At 41.7% G+C, this 26,308-nt stretch overlaps 1 protein-coding gene across 2 annotated transcripts; it reads left to right on the top strand.

The window, feature by feature from the left end:
- The first annotated feature begins 8,989 nt into the window (after positions 1–8,989).
- On the top strand, positions 8,990–21,121 carry LOC145356671 (uncharacterized). Of its 2 annotated transcripts, none has more exons than XM_080209542.1 (4): positions 8,990–9,373; positions 15,355–15,517; positions 16,410–16,463; positions 17,891–21,121. In XM_080209542.1, the coding sequence occupies exons 2-4, from the start codon at positions 15,368–15,370 to the stop codon at positions 18,641–18,643; spliced, it is 957 nt and encodes a 318-aa protein (XP_080065668.1). In that variant the 5' UTR covers positions 8,990–9,373; positions 15,355–15,367; the 3' UTR covers positions 18,644–21,121. The 2 variants fall into 2 exon arrangements, with proteins under 2 accessions (XP_080065668.1, XP_080065667.1); XM_080209541.1 differs by having other exon boundaries at positions 8,991–9,373; positions 16,296–16,463.
- The last annotated feature ends 5,187 nt before the right edge of the window (positions 21,122–26,308 follow it).

Below are 26,308 nucleotides of genomic sequence, written 5' to 3'. Positions count from 1 at the left end.
AAAGATCATTGATGAAACAGCTGAATATGGCAGTGTCTCAGAAACCATCTGGATGAAGCCCTGCAGCAACACCCTGGGGTTGAGATGATTGACCTCCAACAACCACAACCATCATCCTTTCTGCTATGAATGATTTCAAACCAGTGGAGAGTTTTTCCCAATTCCCTGGATTTCAGTTTTGCTAGGGCTGCTTTATGCTACACTTGTTCATCTGCTGCCTCAATGTCAAGAACAATGGCTCCCACCAAACCTCTTGAATTCAGCTATTTTGTCCATGCTTGGAACAAGACTGTATTGATGTCTGTGGAACCTAAACCGAACATTGGTAAGTGGGTTATTTCTGAGAAATTGCCACTTGAAATCATAGTATAAGTCTATATATATATATATATGCTAAGATTTATGGGGTTCATTTGTTTGCAATAGCCACCTCCCCAATCATTATTTCACATAAGGTTGTAGAGTCTTAACCATATGGCAAGAAAGAACACTTAAAATGATGAATCAGAAAGTTTATTAACCATTGAAAATGTAACAAGTCAGAGAGATAAAAAGCAAAGTATTAATTAACAACAATTAACAATAAATAATAAGAGGAGAAAGCTTAACTTTAACATTTGAACAGACTTCTCACCACCTTTCTCAGACCAAGCCATGAAATAACAGATGCAAAAAATCTCAAACAGTTTTCAGCACACCACTGTCTTGCCTTTCTCTAACTCTCTGCCTCTCGGCCCATCATTTCCTTCTCTGTGCCTCAATTCCCAAATGGCTACTCAGGATCCTTTTTTTAAAACCTTAAAATATTGAAAGCCCATTTTAGCTCATTTGTTATAAAAGTAACCAATTGCTCTTTAAATTGTCGGTAATGAAATAAGAATTAGCCCATTGGTTTTTAGCTAATTGCACATATTGTCTTAGCCTTCTTCTCAAACAATGGCTAGAATTTTACCAGCCTGACCACCACGGGAATCAGAGCAGTTGAGGGGCAGAGCGTGGAAAGATCCATTGACGTCGGGTGGGATTTTATGGTTTCGGGACGAGAAAGGCCATTAAATCCTGCCCAATATTCTCACCTTGAGGTAGGTTTGGACCTTGACTAATAATTGGTGAACATGGCTGTCTGTTGTCTGGAGTTGAGGTCTCTTAGACAAGAGCATATTTAGCCTTTTTCCCAGTCATGGTTAACATTCATGTGATCTTTTTACTCGGCGGGTTGAGAAACATATATTAACCTTTTCTTCTCACAGCTCTTTAAAAGTCTTGTATTAATATGCTTCTTATTGCAAAAGCTATAAACATTGTGCTTCAAATTAGATTTCCAGTCTTTCTAACGTATCTATAAGTGAGTTACTTATTCTTTAACCGTCTCGCAATTAAGGCTGTCTTCTTAACTAAGTCTGACTGGCTTCCAATAATAATGGCTTAGTTTTTATAAAGTGGCCTCCATCAGTTTCAGCAAAGAACATATTGGGCGGGATCTTACAGCCTCGCTTGAGCGAGACCGGAAAATTGTGCCTGAGGTCAACAGACATTTCTGTTGTTTGCCCCTCATTTGCTCTGATTCCTAGATGAGACCAAAGCTGTAATGAGGTCTGAGGAGCACTGCTGAACAGTTTGTTTCTGAGTAATTGCCACTTGATAGCGCTGTTAATGACACTTTTTGTCATTTTGCTGATGATTGAGGGTGGACTGATAGAGTGGTAATTGGCCGGATTGAATTTGTCCTGCTTTTTCTGGAAGGGACATACTTGGGCGATTTTTCACATCATCGGGTAGATGCCAATGTTATAGCTATAACCACGCATGTCTCAGTAAGCTCTACTAGATCAAACCCATTTATTTCTGTGCCACTAACTCATCTATCCTTCACAAATGCTTTGTGCTTTCAGGTATTGTGCCTTTAATTATAACTTTAGAACTATTTGTCCCCTATTGCAGGCTTAGCCGCTAATATCCAATTAGTGTTATTAAACTCTCTGTCCCTTCTGGACACAGTCTGTTAGAGATTTTAACCAAACTGTTTCTCTGCTATACATCATTGGCTTTGTTTTTCAGGCTCAACCCTCACCTGAACCCTCCCTTCCCCCAATTGGTTTCCAAAATAAGATTTTCCATTGACCCCTTTAGCTTTAGGAGAAGCAACAATTCATTTACAGTCTCCTGTAAATGTACTTTAGAACTGGTTTTGGTGTAGAAATAATGGTAAGGCTAACAACTACCACTAATCATAAAATCCCATCAGTGCAAAAGGAGCCCATCGAGCCTGCACTGATAACAATCCCACCCAAGCCCTATGCCCACAATCTCATGTATTTACCCAGCTCGTCTCCCTGGGCAAGTTAGCATGTTATACTGCTGTCTTGCTAAGAGACTTAACTCCCGAACAGTTGCACAATGGTTAGCACTGCTTCCTCACAGCGCCAGGCACTCAAGTTCAATTGCCAGCTTGGGTCACTGTCTGTGTGACATTTGCACATTCTCCCTGTGTCTGCGTGGGTTTCCTCCGGGTGCTCCAGTTTCCTCCTACAGTCTGAAAGACATGCCGGTTAGATGCATTGACCCGCATAGGTGCTGGAGTGTGGCGACGAGGGGAATTTCACAGTAACTTCATTGCAGTGTTAATATAAGTTTGTGACTAATAAATAAACTTTACTAAAATATGGAACAATGGACTTCAGCGATAAATACTCAGTAAACTGTCAAAAAAGATTAGGCCTTGTTCATTTCAGTGGAAGTAAACTTTTTGTGCTGTGATAAATCTCAATGACTTCCACAGAACCTCAATGACACTGAAAACTAACTTTTATTAGTGAAGAGTCTCATTCCTTTTTCCAACTTTATCTATTGTTGAAAGCATTTTTCAAAACACTTTTCTTTCTGTCTTTTTTATCTCTCCTTAATCTGCTGATTGCCATGCAGACACATGGATTTGGGCCGGTGTCTGTGGGAGTTTGCGCATTCTCCCCGTGCTTGCGTGGGTTTTCTCCGGGTGCTCCAGTTTCCTCCCACACCCCAAAGATGTGCTGTTAGGCTGATTGGCAGGAATAAATTGTCCCTAACTCAGTTTCCCTCAATCTGGATGGCCATAAAACATTAGACAGGGGTCGTGGGTGGAGAGGGGGACTGGTGGTGTTGAGATGGCGGTGCGGGCTCGTTGGGCCGAAGGGCCTGTTTCCCGGGCTGATTTTGTTCTTTTGTTTTTTTTTGTTCTTTTGTTGCTTTTTTGCCCCCTCTTTCTGATTTGACATTAAATTAGATATTAGTCTAACTTCTGCAGTGCAAATTAACAATTCTTTAATCTGATTTATTATAGGACACTTTGCCCTATTGACACATAATCCAGATCCCCTGTAGAGGGTGCTACACCCTCTGAAATCACAAAGTTCCAGTGTGAAATGCCATGGAAAGATTGTGGACAAGAACAAGGGCTGTTCATTTGCCACTGAGAGTGGAGTTTACCCATTAATTATCTCTTCTAAGTATAGAGAGGTGAAAACATGGTGAAGATAGAATATTACTTATTAGCTTTATTGGATTATCATGAAAAATGTTCTGAAGTATCAGTTTTAATGCAATGTTACAAATGATGAACAGGTGAAGTGTGAGCTCCAAAAACTTACCATTAGAATTTGAGTTTGAATACAGGACATTAAATGTTCTTTCTCGGCATTGAATTGGGACAGTCTTTACCCCGTTTTCGATGAGGTCAAAACCAGCAAAGAAAGCTAACTGCAATTTAGCATTAATTAGCACTCTTTGGGAGTGAGGTTATAAATACCATAAGACCATTAGACATAGGAGCAGAATTAGGCCTCTCGGCCCATCAAGTCTCCTCCGCCATTCAAACATGGCTAATATTTTTCTCATCCCTATTCTCCTGCCTTTTTCCATAACTCCTGATCCCCTTATTAATCAAGAACCATCTGTCTCTGTCTTAAAGAGACTGGCATCCACAGCGTTCTGCAGCAAAGAGTTCCACAAATTCATCAGTCCCTGGCTGAAGAAATTCCTCCTCATCTCTGTTGTAAAGGATCGTCTGTTTAGCCTGAAGTTGTGCCATCTGGTTCTAGTTCTTCCTACTAATGGAAACGTCCAGTCTGTCCAGGCCTCACAGTATCCTGTAAGTTTGAATAAGATCACCCCTCATCCTTCTAAACGCCAACGAGTACAGACCCAGAGTCCTTAACTGTTCCTCATACGACAAACTTTTCATTCCAGGGATCATTCTTGTGAACCTCCTCTGGATCCTTTCCAAGGCCAATACATTTTTCCTTACTGGGCCCAAAACTGCTCATAATGCTTCAAATGGGGTCTGACCAGATCCTTATACAGCCTGAGGAGTCCATGTTTGCTTTTGTATTCTAGCCCTCTCAACATGAATGCTAACATTGTATTTGCCTTCCTAACTTCTGACTAAGCCTGCAGGTTAACCTTAAGAGAATCTTGATCGATGACTTCCAAGTCCCTTTGTGTTTTTGATTTCCTAAGCATTTCCCCATTTAAAGAACAGTCTATGCCTCCATTCCTCCTTCCAAAGTGCATAACCTCACACTTTTCCACATTGTATTCCATCTGCCACATCTTTGCCCACTCTCCTAACCTGTCCAATACAGCTTGTGTGAGAAACAGGAACAATCTCATTGGTCTTTATCAACTTACTACCACTCCTGATGTGTAAAATTAATACTCCAATGCCAAGAAAACTGGGTTCTTACTTTTTAGCTCCAGTCAGTCTGCTTATGAAATAGAGCTTACGTTCCAAATGAGAACACTGCTTTGAGCAATCAAGTATATCATAGAATCCCTACAGTGCAGAAAGAAGCCAGTCAGTGCATTGATTCTGCACCAACAACAATCCCACCCAAGCCTGTCCCCGTAACCCTACATCTTTATGCTGCTAATCCCTTTGACACTAAGGGACAATTTAGCATAAATGGAGAAAGAATGGCTGCAACAATGATTTAAGAATAATAATGACAGTAATGGCTTTAACATGGCTATTCTGGCTGAGAGTTAAGCATGCTGGGATTTTTGGTCAACTTATAATTAAAATCATCTGCAGATCATAAAGTTACTCTGAATCAGGGTTCTGGCCTGGGACCTATGATCTGAAGCTCCCTATGTTGATTAAGTAGGTGTTGTTTACCTTCAAACAGACATAGTAGCATTGAATTTTATTGCCCTTATGTGTGGACATGTCTTGTGAAGTATTAATATAATGGTGTCCTTTAAAAGTAATTTCATTGAATTTTCAAGCAATGTGATCTGTTTTTGGCTACAAATTTGGCTGTATGACAGAGAATTTTCTGGAAGCAAGTGGAGAATTTGTGGATAAAAGACACTGCAGTCCTTTGTTTGCCAACAATAACTCTATAGAGATTAACCATCGCAAGACATATGCCCTAAAGGATTCTTCAGAGAGAAGATAGATTCTATACTGGGAATATTTCTTGGCCAAGGTTTTTCTAAACTCAGTAGTATATGCTTCCAGTTAAATAATTACAGTGCTGTTAAAGTGAATGTGCAGTTAAGAGTTAGAGTTCAATAAAAGAGTTGATGAGTTGCAACAATTTAAGTTTGAGTTGGTACCTGAGTGTAAAATAAAGAAAGAAATTGCTGAGTATATTAAAGAGTTGACTACGGTTCTTGTTTGTCTCCTTAAACTGGAATGCTTGGAAGGTGTTTAAGTTAAAAGCTGAATAACATTAGCATGTCTAATCAACCTAACCCGCACATCTTTGTACTATGGGAAGAAACCAGGGCACCTGGAGGAAACCCATGCAGACTCGGGAAGAACATGAAAACTCCACACAGACAATGATCCAAGGCTGGAATTCAAACCCAGGTCCCTGGTGCTGAGAGGCAGCAATATTAACTACTGTACCACCACGCCACCCAACATTATTTGAGTAAAGTTCTGACGAAGTTTTGAAAAAAGAACTCTGTTTCTCTCCATAGATAATGCTGATTGTTAAATATTTCCAGCATTATCTGTTTTAACTTTAGGTTTCCAGCAGCCGGAGCATTTTGCTTTGGTAATCAACTTTAAGTTTTGTTTCCTCTTTTGAATTGTGTCAGATATCTGATTCATATGCCCAAACACAACACAAGCTGTTTCCATGACGGTGAGGGCTGATATTGGGACACTCTAAGTTCTGCTTATGTTATTACATTTTGAGGCCAAAGAACCCTAACTCCAGCTGGACAGACTTTCCCATTCAGTGCAATCTGACATAGAATCTGCTCATTACTCTCATCCCAGTCAAGACTAAATCATAGAGTCATAGAACTCTACAGTGCAGAAAGAGGCCCTTTGGCCGATCGAGTCTGCACTGACCACAATCCCACCCAGGCCCTACCCCATATCCCTAAATATTTTACCCGTTAATCCCTCTAACCTAAGCATCTCAGGACACTAAGGGGCAATTTTAGCATGGCCAATCAACCTAACCCACACATCTTTGGACTGTGGGAGGAAACCGGAGCACCCGGAGGAAACCCACACAGACACGAGGAGAATGTGCAAACTCCACACAGACAGTGACCCGAGCCGGGAATTTAACCCAGGTTCCTGGAGCTGTGAAGCAGCAGTGCTAACCACTGTGCTACTGTACTGTACTTTCTTCTTCACTGCAGTTCAGGTAGATGGTTCTCTCTCCACCTTCTCAAGGGCAATAGAGATGGACAATAGCTGCTCACATTGTATGAAAGAATTTAAAACATATCAGTCCCTTGATCTGCCTCTATTTTTCAATGAGAATACGATATCTTCATATCTCTTATATCTATATCTATATATCTTACTGGTTTTCTATCACTTTATTCCCTTACCCAACGTAAATCCATTTATGTCAGCCTTGAAAACACCAATTCTCCCAGCGTCATAGCCTGCTGGGGGAGAGTATTGCAGATATATACCAATAATTATATGAACAATTAGAATTAGACCATTTAAGTAGGACATCTGGAGGGAACATAACTACATGGAATTTAAGTTGTAAGTTGATTTATTAGCGTTATAAGTAGGCTTGCATTAACCTGCAATGCAGTTACTATGAAATTCTCCTAGTTTACATGACTGAAATGTGCCTTTTGTCTATGCTAGTTTTCACTGATGAATGTTAGAAGATATGAAGTAAGAGGAGAAGGGCATTCAGTCCATCAAAACTGCTCCACCATTAAGTTGTTGGCTGCTCATTCTGCTCAGCTATCTTGGGTTTATACACAGAGTGAAACCTCTGCATGGGACGTGGAAGATTAAGATGAGAATTGGTGAACTGAACTGAAAGGCAGCAGTCAAATGGGTGTCACGATGGCACAGTGGTTGGCACTGTTGCCTCACAGCTCCAAGGAACAGGTTCAATTCCAGCCTCGAGTCACTGTCTGTGTAGAATTTGTACATCCTTCCCATATCTGCATGTGTTTCCTCTGGGTGCTCTGGTTTCCTCCCGCAATCCAAAGGCATGCAGGTTAGGTTGATTGGCCATGTTAAATTGTCCCTTGCTGTCATGGAGCCTGGCGGGATGAATGTGTGGAGTTGCAGGGATGGAGCTTGGGTGGGATTGTTGACAGTGCAGGCTCGATGGTCTGAATGGCCTTCTTCTGCATTAAAGGGATTAATAAAAAATCTCTGCCATGGCAAGAATCTGGCAAGCAACACCTTCCTGGAAATAAAAGTCAGGGAAGAGTCTTTCACAATTAAAATTGTCCATACCTCTTTTCCATATACAATCAGGTCCAGAACACAATACTATTTATAATATAGCACAACATGGACTGTGTAAAGATCCCACATATTTACACTACTAATGCCCCTGACCTCCCTCTAATACTAAGGAGCAATTTAGCATGGCCAATCAACCTAACCCACACATCTTTGGACTGTGGGAGGAAATCAGAGCACCCAGAGGGAACACACCCAGACATGTGCAGGACATGCAGACTCTGCACAGGCAGTCACCCAAGCCGGGAATCGAACCCAGGTCCCGGGTGCTATGAAGCAGCAGTGCTAACTTCTATGCCTCCGTGCTTCCCTCCTTCTGCATGTTCCAGTTTCCTCCCACAGTCTGAAAGATCATAGAATCCCTACAGAGCAGAAAAAGGCCATTTGGCCCATTAAGTCTGCATCAACTCACTGAAAGAGCATCCCACCCAGGTCCAACCCTTTGCTTTATCTCCGTAATCCCATACATAGCCAATCCACCTAACCCGCACATCTTTGACTGTGGAAGTCGGAGCATCCAGAGGAAATCCACGCAGACACATGACTCCACACAGTCAGTCACTCAAGGCCAGAACTGAACCTGGGTCTCTGGTGCTGTGAGGCAACAGTGCTAACCACTGTGCCACCATGCTGTCCTTTCAGCCCATTTAGCCCTCCTATCCATAGTGTTCCCTTCAGCCATCCAGCACATCAATCCACTGCATTCCCTTTGGCCCATCTAGCCCTCCTATCCATGCTAATTATTTGATGAATTGCTTATAACTGTGAATTCCATTTATTCACAAGATCCTGTCTGGTTCCTTCTTGAAACCCATTAAAGTTTCATGTTTCACTGCTTGTGTCTGTAATCTCTTCCTTACTTACCACCCTTTTAGTTAAAACATTTGCTCCTCCATTTTCGAAACTATTTCAATGTCCTTAATTTGTACATGTCACCCCCTGTCTAGCAAAAGAGGCTATTCAGATTCAATTCTTCCCAATTTTTCATAATTATAACCGCTTTTAAGAATTGCTGGTTAGGTGCATTGGCCATGCTAAATTCTCCCTCAGTGTACCCGAACAGGTGCCGGAGTGTGGTGACTAGAGGATTTTCACAGTAACTGCATCACAGTGTTAATGTGAGCCTACCTGTGACACTAATAAATAAACTTTAACAATGGCTGGAATGTTACAGGCACGCCCATCCCAATTCTGGGAGCGGGCGAGGCTCAGTGAATGGCATTCTCCATTGGCCTGGGGTTGCACCATACGAACCTCAGACAGACGTGCCAGAAAAATTCCACCCAATGACTTTGTGAAATCCATCACAAAGAGTTTTTGAAAGCTAACACAGACAATTTAGCTGCGAACCCTCTGTGTGTGAAAAGGTGCTTACATCTACCATAACCAATGTGTTGAATTAGAGCTTCACTGTTGAGGAAAACAGTTTCTAAGATTTTAATTTAGTCTGCCTGGTTATAAAATTGATCTACCCCTCCGAACTCTGCTCTGACTAATCAAATTCACCAGTCCAGTAAGAAGGAAGTCGACAATAAGTTTCACTTTCTTATTTGTCTTGGGTGGAAGATTTCAACAAAGAACTGGATTCACCCATTGAAACCCAGCGCTATTTCAGACAGCCTTTTGCTGACATTATCCCAGGATCAGGTAAGGGAAACTCACTCCTCCAGTTAAAAATTGCTTAGTTTCACTGCAATCTGACAGTGAATGCAGTCTCAAGAGTAATTGCTGGAAATCCGAAATAAAAACAGAAAATACTGGGGGGGTTTGGGGGGAGAATTCAGCAGGTCTGGCAGCTTCTGTGGAGAGAGCAATAGTGTCCAATCCGTGTAACTGCTTCAGAACTGTCCATGGCGAGTTGACCGAAACTCTGTAAATGTCAGTCAGTTACTTACAGTTTCGTTGCAACCTGATTTGCTGTGAATCTTCCATGTGTGTAGATCATGTACCATGCTTAATGTGCCCAAATAATTCTCTAATATTATTTTCTTAAAAAAACACTTTCAGATCCACGTGTAATCGCTATGATTTTACATTTAAGGTTTCCCCTCTATTCCAGAACTGGTTTAACCACTTGAAGGAAAAAGCGAACTAGAAATAAGTTTCGTTTTCTCCATTTTGAAGGTCGGTTTCTCGCGCCTAACTCAATACCAATGCTGTTAACCAAAAAGATATTTGGAGTTGAACTTTATCCCACTTTATTGATGTAAAGTGATGGGGGGTGGGATTTTTATGTATTTCTGGTGGTGCTCAATATTAACTGGATTTGTATTCAGAGCGCAATAGAATTGGGTGTTTCCTTTTAGTAAAAAAAATCTGCAGCTTAGCATTGGATTCATCTCGAGCAGCGAGTGAATGAAGTCAGCGTTCTATAAATTGACCCATTAGTAAAGCTGGATAAGTTAAATTTTAATATTGAGATGCAGAAACCATTATATATTCGAGTTTTGATTCTACTTTGCCATTGGGTGAAACCTGTAATCTCCACATACCAGATAGAAGGTATTACAGGAAGATTGCTCTACATCCGGAGTTAGATTATTAGCCAGTGTTATGGATTGAGCCAATGAATTATGTATCTATTTTTTGGTTTTAGGCTGGAATTTTTGGATCATGCTTATTTAAATGTGCAAATTAGGCAGTCCAAAAACACCAATTAATATTTCAGTTTTAGATTAAATAGCAAAAGACGATAATTTTCTGCAAATTTAATACCATATATGCTATTAAATTCATCGAAAAAGTACGTGCAGTGAGGAGTCTCACAATGCCAGATTAAAGTCCAACAGGTTTATTTGGAATCACAAGCTTTTGGAGCACTGCCCCTTCATCTGGTGATTGAAGGAGCATCACTTAACACTGCAATGAAGTTACTGTGAAATTCCCCTGAAATGATCAGATAATTATCTGATTTCCCCATCTAAACTCAGCATAGGTAGGGTAAGGGCTGCTACTGGGACACTGCAGAAGTTCTGTTAACATTACACTCTGAGGAAAGAAAACACCAAGTCCAGCAGGACAGACCCTCTCCTCCAATACAACCTGGCATAGAACTTGCTCATCAGTCTCTCCTCAGAGGAGACTAAACTTATTGCAAGTTTTCTTTCAAAAATATTTCACAGGATGTGGGTGTCACTGGCTAAGCCAGCATTTGTTGTCCATTTCTAATTGCTGGTGAGAAGGTGGTGATGAGCCATCTTCTTGCAGTCCATGTGATGTGGGTACACCCATGGTGCTGACTGAATGCATTAATATTAATCGCTATCGGCTCATCTCACTGACGTGTTAAGTCAATGGTAATAAATTGGCTCAGGTTCTGTATCCACATAATGTGACTTTGCAGTCTACGGATCAACCTTGTGCCTCTTCTCCCTGCATGATTTTGAGTGCTCCCCTGCATGTGAACTCCCTTCTCCAAATCCACAACTGCAGTAGTAACCCTTCATGATGGACATCTCCACAATAAAAACATCATATGAAAGATGTAGGCCATTCGGTCTCTCGATGCTGCTTATCACTCGATAAAAGCATGGTGGGCAGAATTTCCCAGCCTCACTCTCCCCGGAACTGGAAAATCCCACCTGTGATCAACAGACCTTTCCATGGTCCATTCCTTGCCTGTTCCAATTCCTGTGGCGGATGGGATGGTAAAATTCTGACCAATGTCCCTGCACCTCAACTACATTTACCCATTTACACATAATCCCCGTACACAATATAAATCCATCACTGCCAGTTTCAAAACCATCAATTCTTCCAGCACTACAGCATGTTTGCAGATATACATCAATATTTGTGTGAAAAATTAGAGTTAGGCCATTTGGAAAGGAAATCAAGAAGTGCATCTACTTACAAATTACATGATAGAAGGTGCTATTTGTCCTACATGGTCAATTTGGATTCCCACACTCCTTAAGGATGTTAGGAGTTAAGAAACAAGAGAAAGCATAGGATTTTCAGTCCTTCAGTCCTGCTCTACATTCAGTGATATCATGGCTGTTTTTCCTTCTCAGCTACACTTTCTCACAACTTTCCTCGTGTCCTTTTGATTCCTTTAGTATCCATAAATGTATCTCTAATAGTCTTGAATCTGCCCATCAAATCAGCACCTCTGTGGTAGAGGATTCCAAAGATGCAGGATCCTCTGAATGAAGAAATTCCTTTTTCAGTCTTGATTTGATTTGATTTATTATTGTTACCTGTATACAATGAAAAGTATTATTTCTTCCTCGCTAGAGGCAAAGCATACCATTCTAGAGAAGAAAACAAAGAGTGCAGAATGTAGTGTTACAGTCATAGCTAGGGTGCAGAGAAAAATCAACTCAATGCAAGGTAAGTCCATTCAAACGTCTGACAGCAGCAGGGAAGAAGCTGTTCTTGAGTCGGTTGGTAAATGACCTCAGACTTTTGTATCTTTTTCCTGATGGAAGGAGGTGGAAAAGAGAATGTCTGGGGTGCACGGGGTCCTTAATTATGAGGGCTGCTTTGCCGAGGCAGTGGGAATTTTCGACAGAATCAGTGGATGGGAGACTGGTTTGCATGATGGATTGGGCTACATTCACGACCAGCTGACCCCTTATCGCCTTATGATAGCACCGAGTCCTAGACTGTCTAGACAAAGGAAGATTTTAGCACAATCTGCCGTGTTAAGCCCCCTCTATGTGTCAATTAAAGCTTTTTTTTCTAAGTTCAAAGCAACATTGGCCAAACGGACACATTTTTCCCATCTGGGACACCCCTTTTCCCAAGAACCCGAGTCAAGTGAATCTTTGCTGCCTTTTCTCCAAGGTAAAGTAAGTAAGCCAAAACAGTACACATTGCCGCAGATGTGATGCATTGAGTTCTTTTACAATTGTGATGGGACTTTCTGGGATTTGTGTACAAGGTTACATTGGCTCCTTTGAATACCAATATTTCCCAGTCTCCTAGAAAATTCAAAACTTCTGAAGAAAGGATCTTTGACCTGAAACTTTTCTTCTCTCTCCGCAGATGCTGCCAGATCTGCAGTATTTCCAGCACTTTTTATTCCATGCATTTAATGATCTGTACACTTGGACACAAGAACAACAACTTGCACTCATATGGTGCCTTAAATATAGTAAAATGTCCCAAGGTGCTCAATCAAAATTTGACACTAAACCATATAAGAAGATATTAGGGCAGGTAATCAAAAACTTGTTCAAAAAAGGAAATTTAAAGAGCTCATCAAGGAGGAAAGGGAAGCAGAAAGTGAGAGAAGTTTATAGCGGCAGGGCCTAAATCTAAGCAGCAAAAGGTGCATCAGTGAAACAGTGCAAATCAGAAAAGCTAGAATTTGAGGTGTGCAGAGATCATGGAGTGTCATAGGGCCCCCAGGAGGCTATAGCGATAAAGAGGAGAAGGCCATGAAAGAATAATAAAAATGAATTACAATTTAAAAACCAAAGAATTGCTCCTGAGGTGTCAATGTTAGTATGTGACAACAGGGACATGAGTGACTGGGATTTGGACTTCCACACTTCTTAGCTGCCTTACAGATTCTAATTTGTAACTAATTAGAGAGAAGCTTTATTCATCTTTCTTAAGTCAAAGGTGGATGAATTCACACTTGTCCACATTTAATTCCATCGGCCACACTTCCCCGTTCACTTCATCTCTCTTCCCCTTTATAACTTCCTCCTCACAAATACATTATTTACAGTTGCTCCTTATTTACCATATAACCCCTACAGTGCAGAAGGAGGCCATTCAGCCCAATGAGTCTGCGCCGACTCTCTAACAAAATGTCTTGCCCAGGCTTACCACCCCATTCTATCCCTACACATTTTCCATGACTAAATTTAGTATCATCTGTAAACCTGAACAAATATCGTTCTATATCTTCAACAAAGTCATTGGTAAATATTGTTAAAGACTAAGGCCCCAGATCAGATTCCTGAAAAATAGACTCTTGCCAATCCGAGTATCCACCCTTTACCCTACTGTCTTTCTCTTATCTTTCAACCAATTACTGATTTCTCTCTCCCAGCTTTATTCAACCATAGAGTAGTATTAACAATTTTCCAATCTAACTCCACAATTGCCAAACCAAGGGAACGTTGAAAGATTATAATCAACGCTATTTAATTTTCTTAGCTTTTTTCATTTAATACAGAGATGCAGAAACCATCTAGCCCTGAAGATATATCAATCCAAAGCCCTTTTACTTATTCCTATATCCTTTTCTTAAACTAATACTGTGTATTAAACATCACAACAACTTCCTAGTTAATGTGCATTAATGCACATGATCAAATGCTTGGCTTTATGTGGTATTTGAGTGTTTCTTAAGTGAAAATATTCCCTAGTAGTGAAATTAAGAGAATTCTTCTGAAAGGTTTAAGTGACTCGTTTTATCAGTTACTCCTTATACTTCAAGGAAGCTTACTGATCTGTGGAATTGGGCAGGTCCTTTTCTTCAAAAGTTCTATGCAGAAGACCCATCTTAAAAGAGTATCACTGCCTTTATACAATGGTGAAATGTTGTCTATAAAATTGATGGTGATGATCTCAAAGCAGTAAACTCGATGAAGTGGCCAGCTATTTGTTGAAAACAAACATCATCTGTTATTCATGACTGTAATTTTTTCCCATCCACCTTCTTTCATTTCCTTCTTCGGAACAGCGAGGGAGGAGAGGAGTCCTCATTGGGAAATCCATTTCTCTAATTGAAAAAAAGGTTTCCTCCGGGTGCTCTGGTTTCCTCCAACAGTCCAAAGATGTGCGGGTTAGGTGGATTGGCCATTCTAAATTTCCCCTTAGTGTCAGGGGTATGGGGAGGGGGTGTTAGCGAGGGTGAGTGCATGGGGTTATGGGGATAGGGCCAAGGTGGAATTGTGGTCAATGCAGACTCGATAGGCTGAATGGCCTCCTTCTGCATTGTAGGATTCTATGATTCTATGAACTGGCAGGAGAAGTCTTCAGGAAAACTCTAGATCTGTAAACAGCAAGAAGCAATGTGCAGAGCTTCCAATATCAACAACACAGTAGGCTTCACAGGGATAATGTTGTGCTGCTCATGTTCTTTCTAGACGTACAAAGAGAGTGTTTTCAGAGGTCAGGTTTAGACCCCCACCTTTTTCTCAATACCACAAACTGCCAGCTCAAAGTGGAGAGGATCTCCAAGAAGATCACGCATATAGACACAGATGTGTTTATGAACTAACCTCCACTCACCTGATGAAGGAGCAGCATTCCAAAAGCTCATGATTCCAAATAAACCTGTTGGACTTTAACTTGATGTTGTGAGACATCCTACTGTGCCCACCCGAGTCCAATGCTGGCATCGCCACCTCAGGTTTAGAATGGTAATTATGATGAATTGAAATGAGGCCCAAGCAAGATGCACCTACCCTCATACGTATGGTGGGTTAGGTTCTGACTGGGTCATGGTCCAGACTAGCAGGTTTTAAGGAGAATTGATGGTTTGGGATGTATTTCAAGGGTCGACTGTATCATCCCATCTGTTGTATCTTCACTCTCTACCTTACTAAAGGTAGACAAACAAAAGATGGAAAATATAACCCAATTTAATAAAATATAACCCAATCCTACAAAATTAGAATATTCTATTTTTATCTGCTAAATCATCTGTTTAAATTTACTCCTAGAGTTTGAGGAAGAATGGTTAACTTTGTAGAAGCCAACACAAGACAGGTCCAGATCTTTGCCAAGAGTGAAACTCAGTTTTTCTACAAGTTTCTGCATTTCATTGCAACTTCTGTGCGAGAGAGAAGGCTTAATGGGGATAGAGGAAGAGCCTATATCAAAGAGGTAATGTTTTAAACTAGTTCATTAAAGATACAGAAAATTTGACGGTGAATGTTTCAGTTTTACTTCAAAAAGACATTGGGCAAAATCTGCCCAAAGAAAAACCCAAGTGCTATAACAGCGAGAATAGTGGATTGAGGCACACTCCACGTCACAATCTTCTGACAGTGCGATGAAAGAGCCTAGACATGAAATTATGTGGTTATGGGGGCTCCAGATTCCTGACTCACCCCAAGTGGCCACAGCTGTGCGCTGTTAAGCAAGGAGAGCTTCATTTAAACGCTGCCACTGCACCCGCAGTCAGTCACGCACAGGAGGATGGCAGCCCAGAGGGCAGCTACACGGTTTGCAGAGGGAGACCTCGGATGGCTGCAGAATGCTATAGAGGAGAGGTGGGCCATCTTGTTCCCCTGAGTCTCTGCACCACCGCACACTGCCCTCAAAGTGGTTGTGGGGGAGATGAGACGGTCGCACACCTCCTTGTGGAATGCGCCTTTGCAAAGGAGGTCTAGAGAGGGATGCAGTGGTACTTGTCGAGGTTCATCCTGAGCAGTTCTGTGAAACATCCTGAGATTGAGGCTGACAATTCTTTGGTATGCTTTTGTGAAGGTTCAAGCATGGTTTGGAGATTCTCTTCTGAGAGAACAGAGGTAGCGATATTATCCGCATACTGAAGTTCCAAGAACGATGGCAGCGTAATTTTCTTCTTGAACTTCAACTGGTAAAGTTTTCCGTCCATCCTGGCTGAAAAGTTATATTTAATCTTTTTTTAATTTTGCAGATGTTGCATGTAATATTATTTTACGGACAAATTAATCTTCCAATTATTAAACCAGAAGAAATTTTGACAGAAAATTTTCAGACATTTCTTCAGAAGTATCCGGACGTCTTTCAGGAATGCAAAACCCACCTCCCCACACGTCCGCCATACACAGTGCTACTCGATGCGGTAAGTTCAGTCAGCTCATCCTGAGAAGTACAATGGGTTAGGGAACAGATATTGGCCATTTAGTCAATTAAATCTGAGCCACTTAATCTTGTCCCTGCTCACTCCACAGATCCTTTGCTATTGCTCTGCAAAGAATACAGCAGGTCAGACTTTGCCCTGTGAACAACAGATCACAGTCTCAGAATACGGGGTAGGCCTTTTAGGACTGAGATTAGGAGAAATTTCTTCACTAGAGGGTGGTGAACCCATGGAATTCTCTACCACTGAAGGCTATGGAGACCCAATCACTGCATATTCCTACACAGGAAATAGATAGATTTCTGGACTCTAAAGGTGTCAGGGAAGAGCACTGGAGTATGGTGTTGAGATAGAGCATCAGCCATGATCACATTGAATGGTTGGAGCAGGCTCAAGGGGCCAAATGGCCGACTCCTGCTCCTATTTTTGACATTTCTGAGTAAGTAATGATCATCTGCAACTTACCAGCAAAGTGTAGGAGGTCCAACAATACCCCTTTTTCCCCCTGAAAATATTCCTTTATTTACTGCTGATCATGTAGGGAAGCAATGGAAACCTTCAATGACAGATTTTTCATTGCCAGAATGTTCTCACCCACATTAAGGGATGTCTTATGAAAAACAAATTGAATTCCATAAGGCACACCGAGTGACTTCACTCAGGATTTTCTTAATGGGAAAGTGGCCCACAACCAAACACAAAGAGGTGTTTGAAACCAAAACAGAAAATGCTGGAAAATCTCAGCAGGTCTGGCAGCCTCTGTAAGGAGAGAGCGTTTTCTCTTTTGGTTTCAGATTCCAGCATCTGCAGTAATTACAAAGAGGTATTTGCTTCAATTCCCGCATAAGTCATGGGCAAGATTCCTTGGAACCTCCTATTCCCCTGAGAAAGTTAGATGGCAAGGAATGACAGGGCATAGAGTAACAGAGCAGGCATCCAGGGAAACAAGGTGGTCTAAAATAATAGGAAAATAGGCAGATTTGTTTGCAATGAGATACTTTTGACACAGAAGGACTGTCCGTGGAATGGTCTGGAGCAAGTTGGGAGAATGCCTTAAGTTTCAAAAACAGGAGTAGGTGTTAGTTATGGAGAAGAATGACATACCAGCGAGTGATTGAATTGTGTTTGCTGCTGAGAGGGGCTCATGGTGGCTGGACTCAATTTTCAAAAGTAGTCAGTGTCAGAGTTTCAGTTTATCAGCAAAAGATTGACGGATAATTCCTATTTTAACTTGCTCTCCTTCATGCTTTCTTATTTCACTTGCAGTGTGGAATTTGTCTTCTGTGATTGCCTACCCAGCAACTGATGTCTATGAAAAGTGATTTATTGAAATGTCTTAGATTGAAAGGTATTGTTTCTTTCTTATTTCAGGCTGTTTCTTTCTTTTGATTGTACCTTTTGTTTTGTAGATTGTTGAGATCAAGGGAACAAGAAATGCCGAGGATGTTTTAAGGTGCCTGTTAGATCTGACTGATAAAATGGATGTTACGAATGATGAGGGCAAGCAATGCGGAAATGTTTTGGTATCAACGGTCATCAGTTGCTGCAATTTCAATGATGTTACTACCAATTATTTTGGTGCTTCTGTGTCATGCATGGGATGGAAACAGAGAAAAGCTATGATCAATATATTGTGTTGTAAGACTTGGCACAAAGACATTAGTTGGGCAGTATGTGTTGGCAACACATACAATGAAAAAGCTTTCACATTTCCTGCTGGTGTATGCTCCATGGCTTTTAATATATACAGTTCAGCAAAAGCCACTGAACAAAAACAGCGAATTGAACGTGCTAAGGCTAGACTTCAGCGCTTCCAGATGATCAGATCTCGCAATATTGCTAACATTCTTGAGCCATTTGGAACATTAGTTCCAAGGGAACCTTGTAAGTACTGCTTCATAATGTTTCCTGATATTTGTTTTGATCCATCTTCACATAGTCATAATGCTGGAAAATGGGAATATGGAAACTGTGCTGAGTGTGAATCTCTAAGCCAGCTTCTGTACTCTGATGAGAATATTGTCCAAAGACTAAAGCGGGAGACATTTACAAAGACCCCTGAAGTGCTGCTTAATGAGAAATATAATCAACTTAAAGAGTATCTCGAAAAATTAAACTTTAACTTTGGAAATAGAATATTATATTACAATAATCAGGCTTAAAACAATCTAACACTGAAGGCACATTCTATCACTCTGTCATTTACTTGGTCAACAAATAATTCAACTGCCTATATGCAGCTGTGGAATCTTACGCTTTGTACTATGTATAATTTAACACAGAAAATCCTGATGGGCACATTCCCAATTCTCCAATTTGTGCTTTCTGCGTATAGTTGTTCATAAGAACATAAGAAATAGGAGCAGGAGTAGGCCATCTAGTCCTTCAACAAAATCATGGCTGATCTGAAGTGGATCAGTTCCACTTTCCCGCTTTCTCCCCATAACCCTTAATTCTCCTGTCTATCGAAACCTATCTACCCGTGACTTAAATATATTTGGCGAGGTAGCCACCACCACTTCAACGGGCAGAGAATTCCAGAGATTCACCACCCTTTGAATGAAGAAGTTCCTCCTGAACTCTGATCTAAACTGCACCCCCCCTTATCTTGAGGCTGTGCCGTCTAGTCCTGCTGTCCTTTCTAAGCAGGAAGAATCTCTCTACCTCTACCCTATCCATCCCCTTCATTATGTTATATGTTTCTATAAGATCCCCCCTCATCCTTCTAAACTCCAACGATTACAGACCCAGTCTATTTAGTCTCTCTTCATAGGCCAACCCCCTCATCTCCGGTATCAGCCTAGTGAACCTCGTCTGCACTCCCTGAAGGTCAAAATATCCTTGCGCAAGTGCGGCGACCGAAACTGCACACAGTACTCCAGCTGCGGCCTCACCAGTGCCCTGTACAGTTGCAGCAAGACCTCCCTGCTTTTATATTCTATCCCCCTCGCTATAAAGGCCAGCATACCATTCACATCAGGAAAATCTATCTCTGTGCAATACATCAAACGTAGTCGGCAAAATCTTACCAAAAAAATGGCCAAGTGTTGGTTCCAATGAGAAACATGGTGGGCGGGATTTTACATCCTCACTCGAGCGAGATTGGAAATTCCCGTCTGAGGAGATTTCTGTTTTTATACCCTCGCCAGTGCTAATTCCATGGCGGGCGAGGTGGTAGAGCTCCGGCTGGTGTGCTTCTCTCCCGAAGATGCCCTGATCAGATCGAAAACTAATGGCCCATCCAACCCACAGCAGCAGTCTAAGGGGCTTCCCTCCATCACCACTACCAACGCCACCACACTTCCCCTCGCCACCTGTCCCGCTGTTGTCAGAGTCGGCATTTGTCCCCAGCGACCTTCCCCCAACTCCACACCCACACAGTCAATACTGGAATGACCCCGAACATTGGACCTCTTCCCCTCAACCCCACCCATACAGTCATCCCCACCCACACCGCTAGTGCCAGCATTCCCAGCTCTCACATCTTTTCCCCAACTCTCAGCCTCCTCCTAACCCACCACCACAAATAAATTAATCCCCCTCTGCTATGAGGCTTCCACTGGGGTCTGGGCATGGTGTCTTCTTGCAGTGCCAACTGGGCCAATAGCCTTATCCTGTTTTCTCCCCATAAGCTTTGATCCTATTCACCCCAAAACACCTTTTCCCAAATGTAGGGGAGTCTAAAACTAGAGAGCATAGGCTTAAAGTGAGAAAGGAGAGATACAAAAGGATCCAGAGGAGCAATACTTTCGCACAGAGGGTGGCGAGTGTCTGGAACAAGCTGCCAGAGATAGTAGCAGAGGCAGATACAATTATGTCTTTGAAAAAGAATTTAGACAGTTACATGGGCAAATTGGTTATAGAGGGATAAGGGCCCAACACAGGCAATTGGGACTATCTTAATGGTTAAAAACTGGATAGCATGGACAAGTTGGGCTAAAGGGCCTGTTTCTGTGCTGTAAAACCTCTATGACTCTATGATTGGATCCCTAATCTAATTTGTTCTTTTAGTTTATCCCATGCACTAGCGTAGTTTGGAAACAAAAGCAAATGATGTTGATATTTATAAGCATGGGCTATTTTTAAAACTGCAGACAAATTACGAGTACTTGTAAATAAATGCCTCGCCTGGGACTGTCACAATGTATAATGAACTCAGAATCTCTTTTATCTTTTTTCAATAAAACCTATTCAGTCTCAATGTGCCATCTTTAAATATAACATAAAAATTAAAATGAGATAGCTTTACAGGAAACTTAATGTATTTCTATTCCCAGTTGTGTAGAACTTTATATTTACCTACTAAATTTTATAGAATGAGATACTTACAGTTTTATATTCCAAATGAACATTTTTTTTGCATTCTGCGAGGCATTTGACGTAATTTATCAAAAGATTCTCAGTTTGCAGGAGCATTTGCTGGGCCAAGTGAGTTTGCCAATATAGGATTTCTGATTGTATTGGATTGGAATACAAGAAAATGACTATTTAGGTCATTAGAACCATGAATTGTTTGCAGATGCTTGCTATACTGAATGATGTTAGGAAAAGAATAGAGATTGGATACAACATAAGCTTCCTGAATTCAATACGCTGTTACTTCACCAACCTCAATGTAAATAAAAGTTGTGCAAAGGAAATCCCAATTGTCAATGTTTTTATTTGAACAGAAAGAATGGAGAAAGATTTGCATTCATATAAAGCACTTTTCATGACCTCAGAACCCACGAAAGTGACAGAGAATCTGGTAAACTGATGGAATGACAATACCCCATTGCTCCTGGTATGGTGGCACAGTGCTGTGTAGACTGCTGTCTTGCAGCATCAGAAACCTGGGTTCGATTCCCAGCATGGGTCACTGTCTTTGTGGAGCTTGCACATTCTCCTCATGTCTGTGTGGGTTTCCTGTGGGTGCTCCAGTTTCCTGTCACAGTCCAAAGATGTGCGGATTAGGTGGATTGGCAATGCTAAATTGCCCTTTAGTATCAGGGAGACTAGCTAGGGTAAATGTGTGGGATTATGGGAATTGATCCTAGGTGGAATTATGGTTGGTGCAGACTCAATGGCCTCCTTCTGCATTGTAGGGTTCTATGATTCTCATTTCTGCTCAATAGGACTCGAGCAGATTTGACAGCAACTGGTTTACCTATTCACTGCCACACATACCCAAGGCTAGAATCCAACTCAACCTGGGGTCCCTGTGAGATAGCAGTGCTAACCACTGTAGCCACTCGTTACAACAAAGTGGCGAAACTCTAATATCAATGGGATGGTTACAATGACCTGGTGCAATCTATCACTAGTGTTTTGCAAGTCGTGTGAGTGTTTGTAGATTTTGTGTTTGCATTTTCTATATCTAATGTGTCACAAAAGTTGTCCCATTCCAGAGGAAATGTCTTGTAGCACAATCAAACTGTGCTCTCATGTCTATTCCAGAACTTTAAATTTGACCAATAAGGCACACCTTCCGAATTAGCAAGAAATCAACAATAAGTTTCATTTTTCTCTTTTTTGCTTCAGGTCATCATCATCATCATCAGATTGCTTCTTTATCATTTTTGGGCTGCACAATGATTAGCACTACTGCCTAATAAGGCCAGGGACCCAGGTTTAATTACGGCCTTGGGTGACTGTGTGCTTGGTCCCATCGTGTCTGCGTGTGTTTCCTCCCACAGTCCAAAGATGTGCAGGTTAGGTGGATTTGCCATGCTAAAATTTGTCCCTTAGTGTCTAAAGATGTGTAAGGGCATAACTGGAGTAAATATGTGGGGTTACAGGGATAGGGCCTTGGTAAGGTGTTCTACCAGAGGGTAGGTGCAGACTCAATGTGCCAAATGGCCTCCCATCTGTACTGCAATTATTTGCATTCTACAAATCAACACATCTTGTTTGGATTTAACACTACCAGGCAACTAGCAAGTGAAGTAAGCCAGGCATCTGTTAATTGATCACTTGGTATAGTTGGATAATGCTGAGGTTTATTGGAATGCTGAGTTACAGAAGTCAGAGTTTTTGATTCTACTTTGCTATTAGCTGAAACCTGTATTCTCCAACTATCTGATAATGTGCAGGGAAATGTTGAATGTGATATATTATAGAATCCTTACAGTGCAGGAGGAGGCCATTTGGCACATTAAGCCTGCACCAACAATCTCACCCAAGCCCTAATTCCATGTATTTATTCTGCTAATCTCCCTGACACTAAAGGGTCAATTTAACATGGCCATCAACCTAACCTGCATATCTTAGGATTGTGAGAGGGGGTATTGTATTTAACTTAGAATCATAGAATCCCTACAGTGCAGAAGGAGGCTATTTGGTCCATTGAGTCTGGACTGACAATTTTGCTCCAGTTTCCTCCCACAATCCAAAGATGTGCAGGTTAGGTTGATTGGCCGTGCTAAATTGTCCCTCTGCATTCTAAGATGACATTCACCCTGGGGTTAGCCATGGTAAATGTGTGGGATAGTAGGGAGGAGGAGAGAGCCTGGGTAAAACACTCTGCCAGAGAGTCGGTGCAGACTTGACGGGCTGAATGCACTGTAGGGATTCTATGATTTGTTTTCAGAGAGATGCTTTGTCACTAATAGCGCATCTCTATAATGGTTCTTAGGATGAGAGAATGCCTTAACAAAGGAGTATTACAATGATCTCTAGAATGGAAGTTTTGTAGAGAAAAGCAACATACCAGCTACTGAGTTGGGTTTGTTGTCAAAGAAGGTCAAAGGATGCAATTTTTAGAAAGGAGTTAGTGCTAGAGCTATTCATTGGAAAAACCTTAGTAGAAGACCCCTTTCCACTATTAGTTTCCTGTCTCTCTCCAAAACAACTCTTCTTGTCTTACGCCATTTTATTGGTTCTCTCTGAACGTTCTTGTTCCCTTTAAGCTTTTAGACACTCTTCTCCCTCTGCAATTTCTGATTGTGATCAAATCAGTACATCGTCATTATTAGGATTGTATTTGCTGGAGTTCAGGAGAATGATGGGGGAGGAGGTATCTCACAGAAATCTGTATAATTTGAACAGGACTATATAGGGGGGATGCAAGAAGGCTGTTCCCAACGGTGGGGGTGTCCTGAACCAGGAGCCACAGGCTGAGGATACAGGGTAAACCTTTCTGGATAGAGATAAAGAGGAATTTCTTCACCCAGAGAGTGGTCAGCCTGTGGCACTTGTTACCACAGAAAGTAGTTGAGGCCAAAACATTGAATGTTTTCAAGAAACAGTTAGATCTAGGACTTAGGGCAAAAGGGATCAAAGGATATGGGGGAAAGGCGGAATCAGGCAATTATGTTGGACGATCAGCCACAATCATAATGAATGGTGGAGTAGGCTCAAGGGGCCAAATGACTTCCTCCTGTATATTTCTATGATTTCCCATTGCAAGCCATTCTTTCTCAGAACCTTAAATCACCACTTGCCATAGTTTCTCTATCCTCATACGATCTCAGGCATTTCAAACCCAAGTTTTTGTGTCTCCGAATCCTTACTTACGAAATTGCCTTGCCCTCCCTTTCAGTCTTATCAGCCTTGATAGGATTTTACACTGTGGTCCTCCAGCTAGAATTATTTCAATAATAAATAGGATGTTGAACTATGCTAAGATATGAATTATGATTCAATTCCAGTAGGCCACAAACATCCATTTTGCGAACTTGCTAACGGTGTTGAGTGTGAATCTTTAAGCCAGCTGTTGTAAAGTGAAAAGGTGGGTAAATGTACCTTGACTAACCTTGACCAGTTTGTAGTAACCCTTTTTTACCTCAGGTGCATGATGCAGTGAGATATACAAAGGCGACAAGAGTCAGGTGAGGGTTCAACACAAATTTATTGAACATTTTATCAAGGAAAATCAATACATTTTTTATTCATTCATGGACATGGGCATCGCTGGATGGCCAGCATTTATTGCCCATCCCTAGTTACCCTTGTTCAAAGGGTAGTTAAGAGTCAACCACATTGCTGGAGTCACAAGTAGGCCAGACCAGGTAAGGATGGCAGATTTCCTTCCCTAAAGGATATTAGTGAACCAGACAGGTTTTTCTGAAATCGAAAATGATTTCATGGTCATCAGTAAATTCTTAATTCCAGATTTTAAAAAATTGAATTCAAATTCCACCATTTGCCATGATGGGATTCAAACCCAGGTCCCCAGAACATTAGCTGAGTTTCTGGATTAATAGTCTAGCAATAATACCATTCAGCCATCACCTTATCAGACTCTCCTGCTGTACGTCAAGTAAACTCTTATCAATCTCTTCACAGGACTCTTCAGTTAACAGTCTTAAATCTCCAAGTAAACAGTCCCAAATCTGATACACACTTCCAAGGGTTTGCTACACCCTATCCACAGGTCCCTATCAGTATATCTGAATTGTTTGTCTGCAAGAATTGGTAATACCAGTTCAATAAGGCTGGGACAGGCTGTTCCTCAGTCTTTTGAGTGTTGGCTGATGTTTCAGGATCTGCAGTCACCAATTTGGGTTTCTCCTCTCATCTCGGACTGGTTCTGGTCTTTGGGTCATCTCTGGGTCTGGTCATTCTGATGATGCTTGCCATGAGATACAAGGAACTGGAGATGTGGGGCTGCCCAGCTGTCAGTCAGAGGTGCTCTTTGGAGATACCGTTGGTGCAAAAGGCAAAGTGAAAGTTGGGGCTCCAGGTTGCCCCTTTGTCCCCCTCTTCTCATCCTTCTCGAATATTCTGTGGCTCGAGTCCAATACTAGCATTAGGCAGGAACAGGAAGATCCAATGAGGTGACTACTTTCCATAATTGGAGGTCACAGAACATGGTTTTGAACCTTCAACCGTCAAGGACTGTCCTTATCATGCTATGTCATTAACTCCTACTGGGCTGGGTACCACCAAGTCTGCATAGCATGCTTCTAACAATGATGTGGAGATGCCAGCGTTGGACTGAGGTAAACACAGTAAGAAGTCTCACAAAACCAGGTTAAAGTCCAACCAATTTATTTGATAGTAAACTCACAAGCTTTCGGGGTTTGCTCCTTCGTCAGGTGAATGGAAAATTTGTTTGGCAAGATCACCCCCAATATTTTCGCCTATGTTAACAGCATTTGATGGGTTAGATTACAACCCAGGGAGAATCATAGAATCGTACAGCACAGAAAGAGGCCATTCAGCCATCAAATCTGCACTGACTACAATCCCACCCAGGCCCTATCCCCATAACTCCACGTATTCACCCGAGCTAGTCCCGCTGACACTAAGGCTCAATTTAGCATAGTAAAAAGTCTCACAACGCCAGGTTTAAATTCAACAGGTTTATCTAGGTAGCATGAGCTTTCAGAGCACTGCCCCTTCATCAGACAGTAACTAAAGCCAGGAATTGAACCCGGGTCCCTGGCGCTGTGAGGCAGCAGTGCTGACCACTGTGCCACCATGCCACCGAACATGGACCAAAATATTCTGCCGGTGTTCGCCACGGGTGAAAATGGGAACGCTGGCCGAAATTCCTGCGAGAATTGGAAAATTAGATTCTCGAGATCCTATTTCCCAATTTTAACTGCCTGTAATGTATTGAAGGCAGGAACCTCATTTCAATGCATTTTAAATACGTTATTGAGAATTCCCCACTTGCCAATGTGGCACCAGGTCAGCGAGTTTTATATTCATAAAAATATAAAATAGCCAAAGGGAACCAACTGAGGGTACAGAGGTGAATATAGTGTCCGGGGGAGAGGGACATGCCTGGGCAGGGTGGCACTGTGACAGTGCCATGCCGGAGGGGGCCCTCTGGGGACCATGTATGTGGCGTTCACCTTTTTAATCGAAGATCATGGGATTCTCAGCTGCCAGCTTTTTCT

The sequence above is a fragment of the Carcharhinus amblyrhynchos genome, chromosome 21, assembly GCF_965287045.1.
Source record: "Carcharhinus amblyrhynchos chromosome 21, sCarAmb.v2.hapA, whole genome shotgun sequence".
NCBI classification, from domain to species: Eukaryota; Metazoa; Chordata; class Chondrichthyes; order Carcharhiniformes; family Carcharhinidae; genus Carcharhinus; species Carcharhinus amblyrhynchos.
The sequence above is the reverse complement of the archived record's forward strand: the minus strand, read 5'-3'. Positions and strand labels throughout refer to the sequence as shown.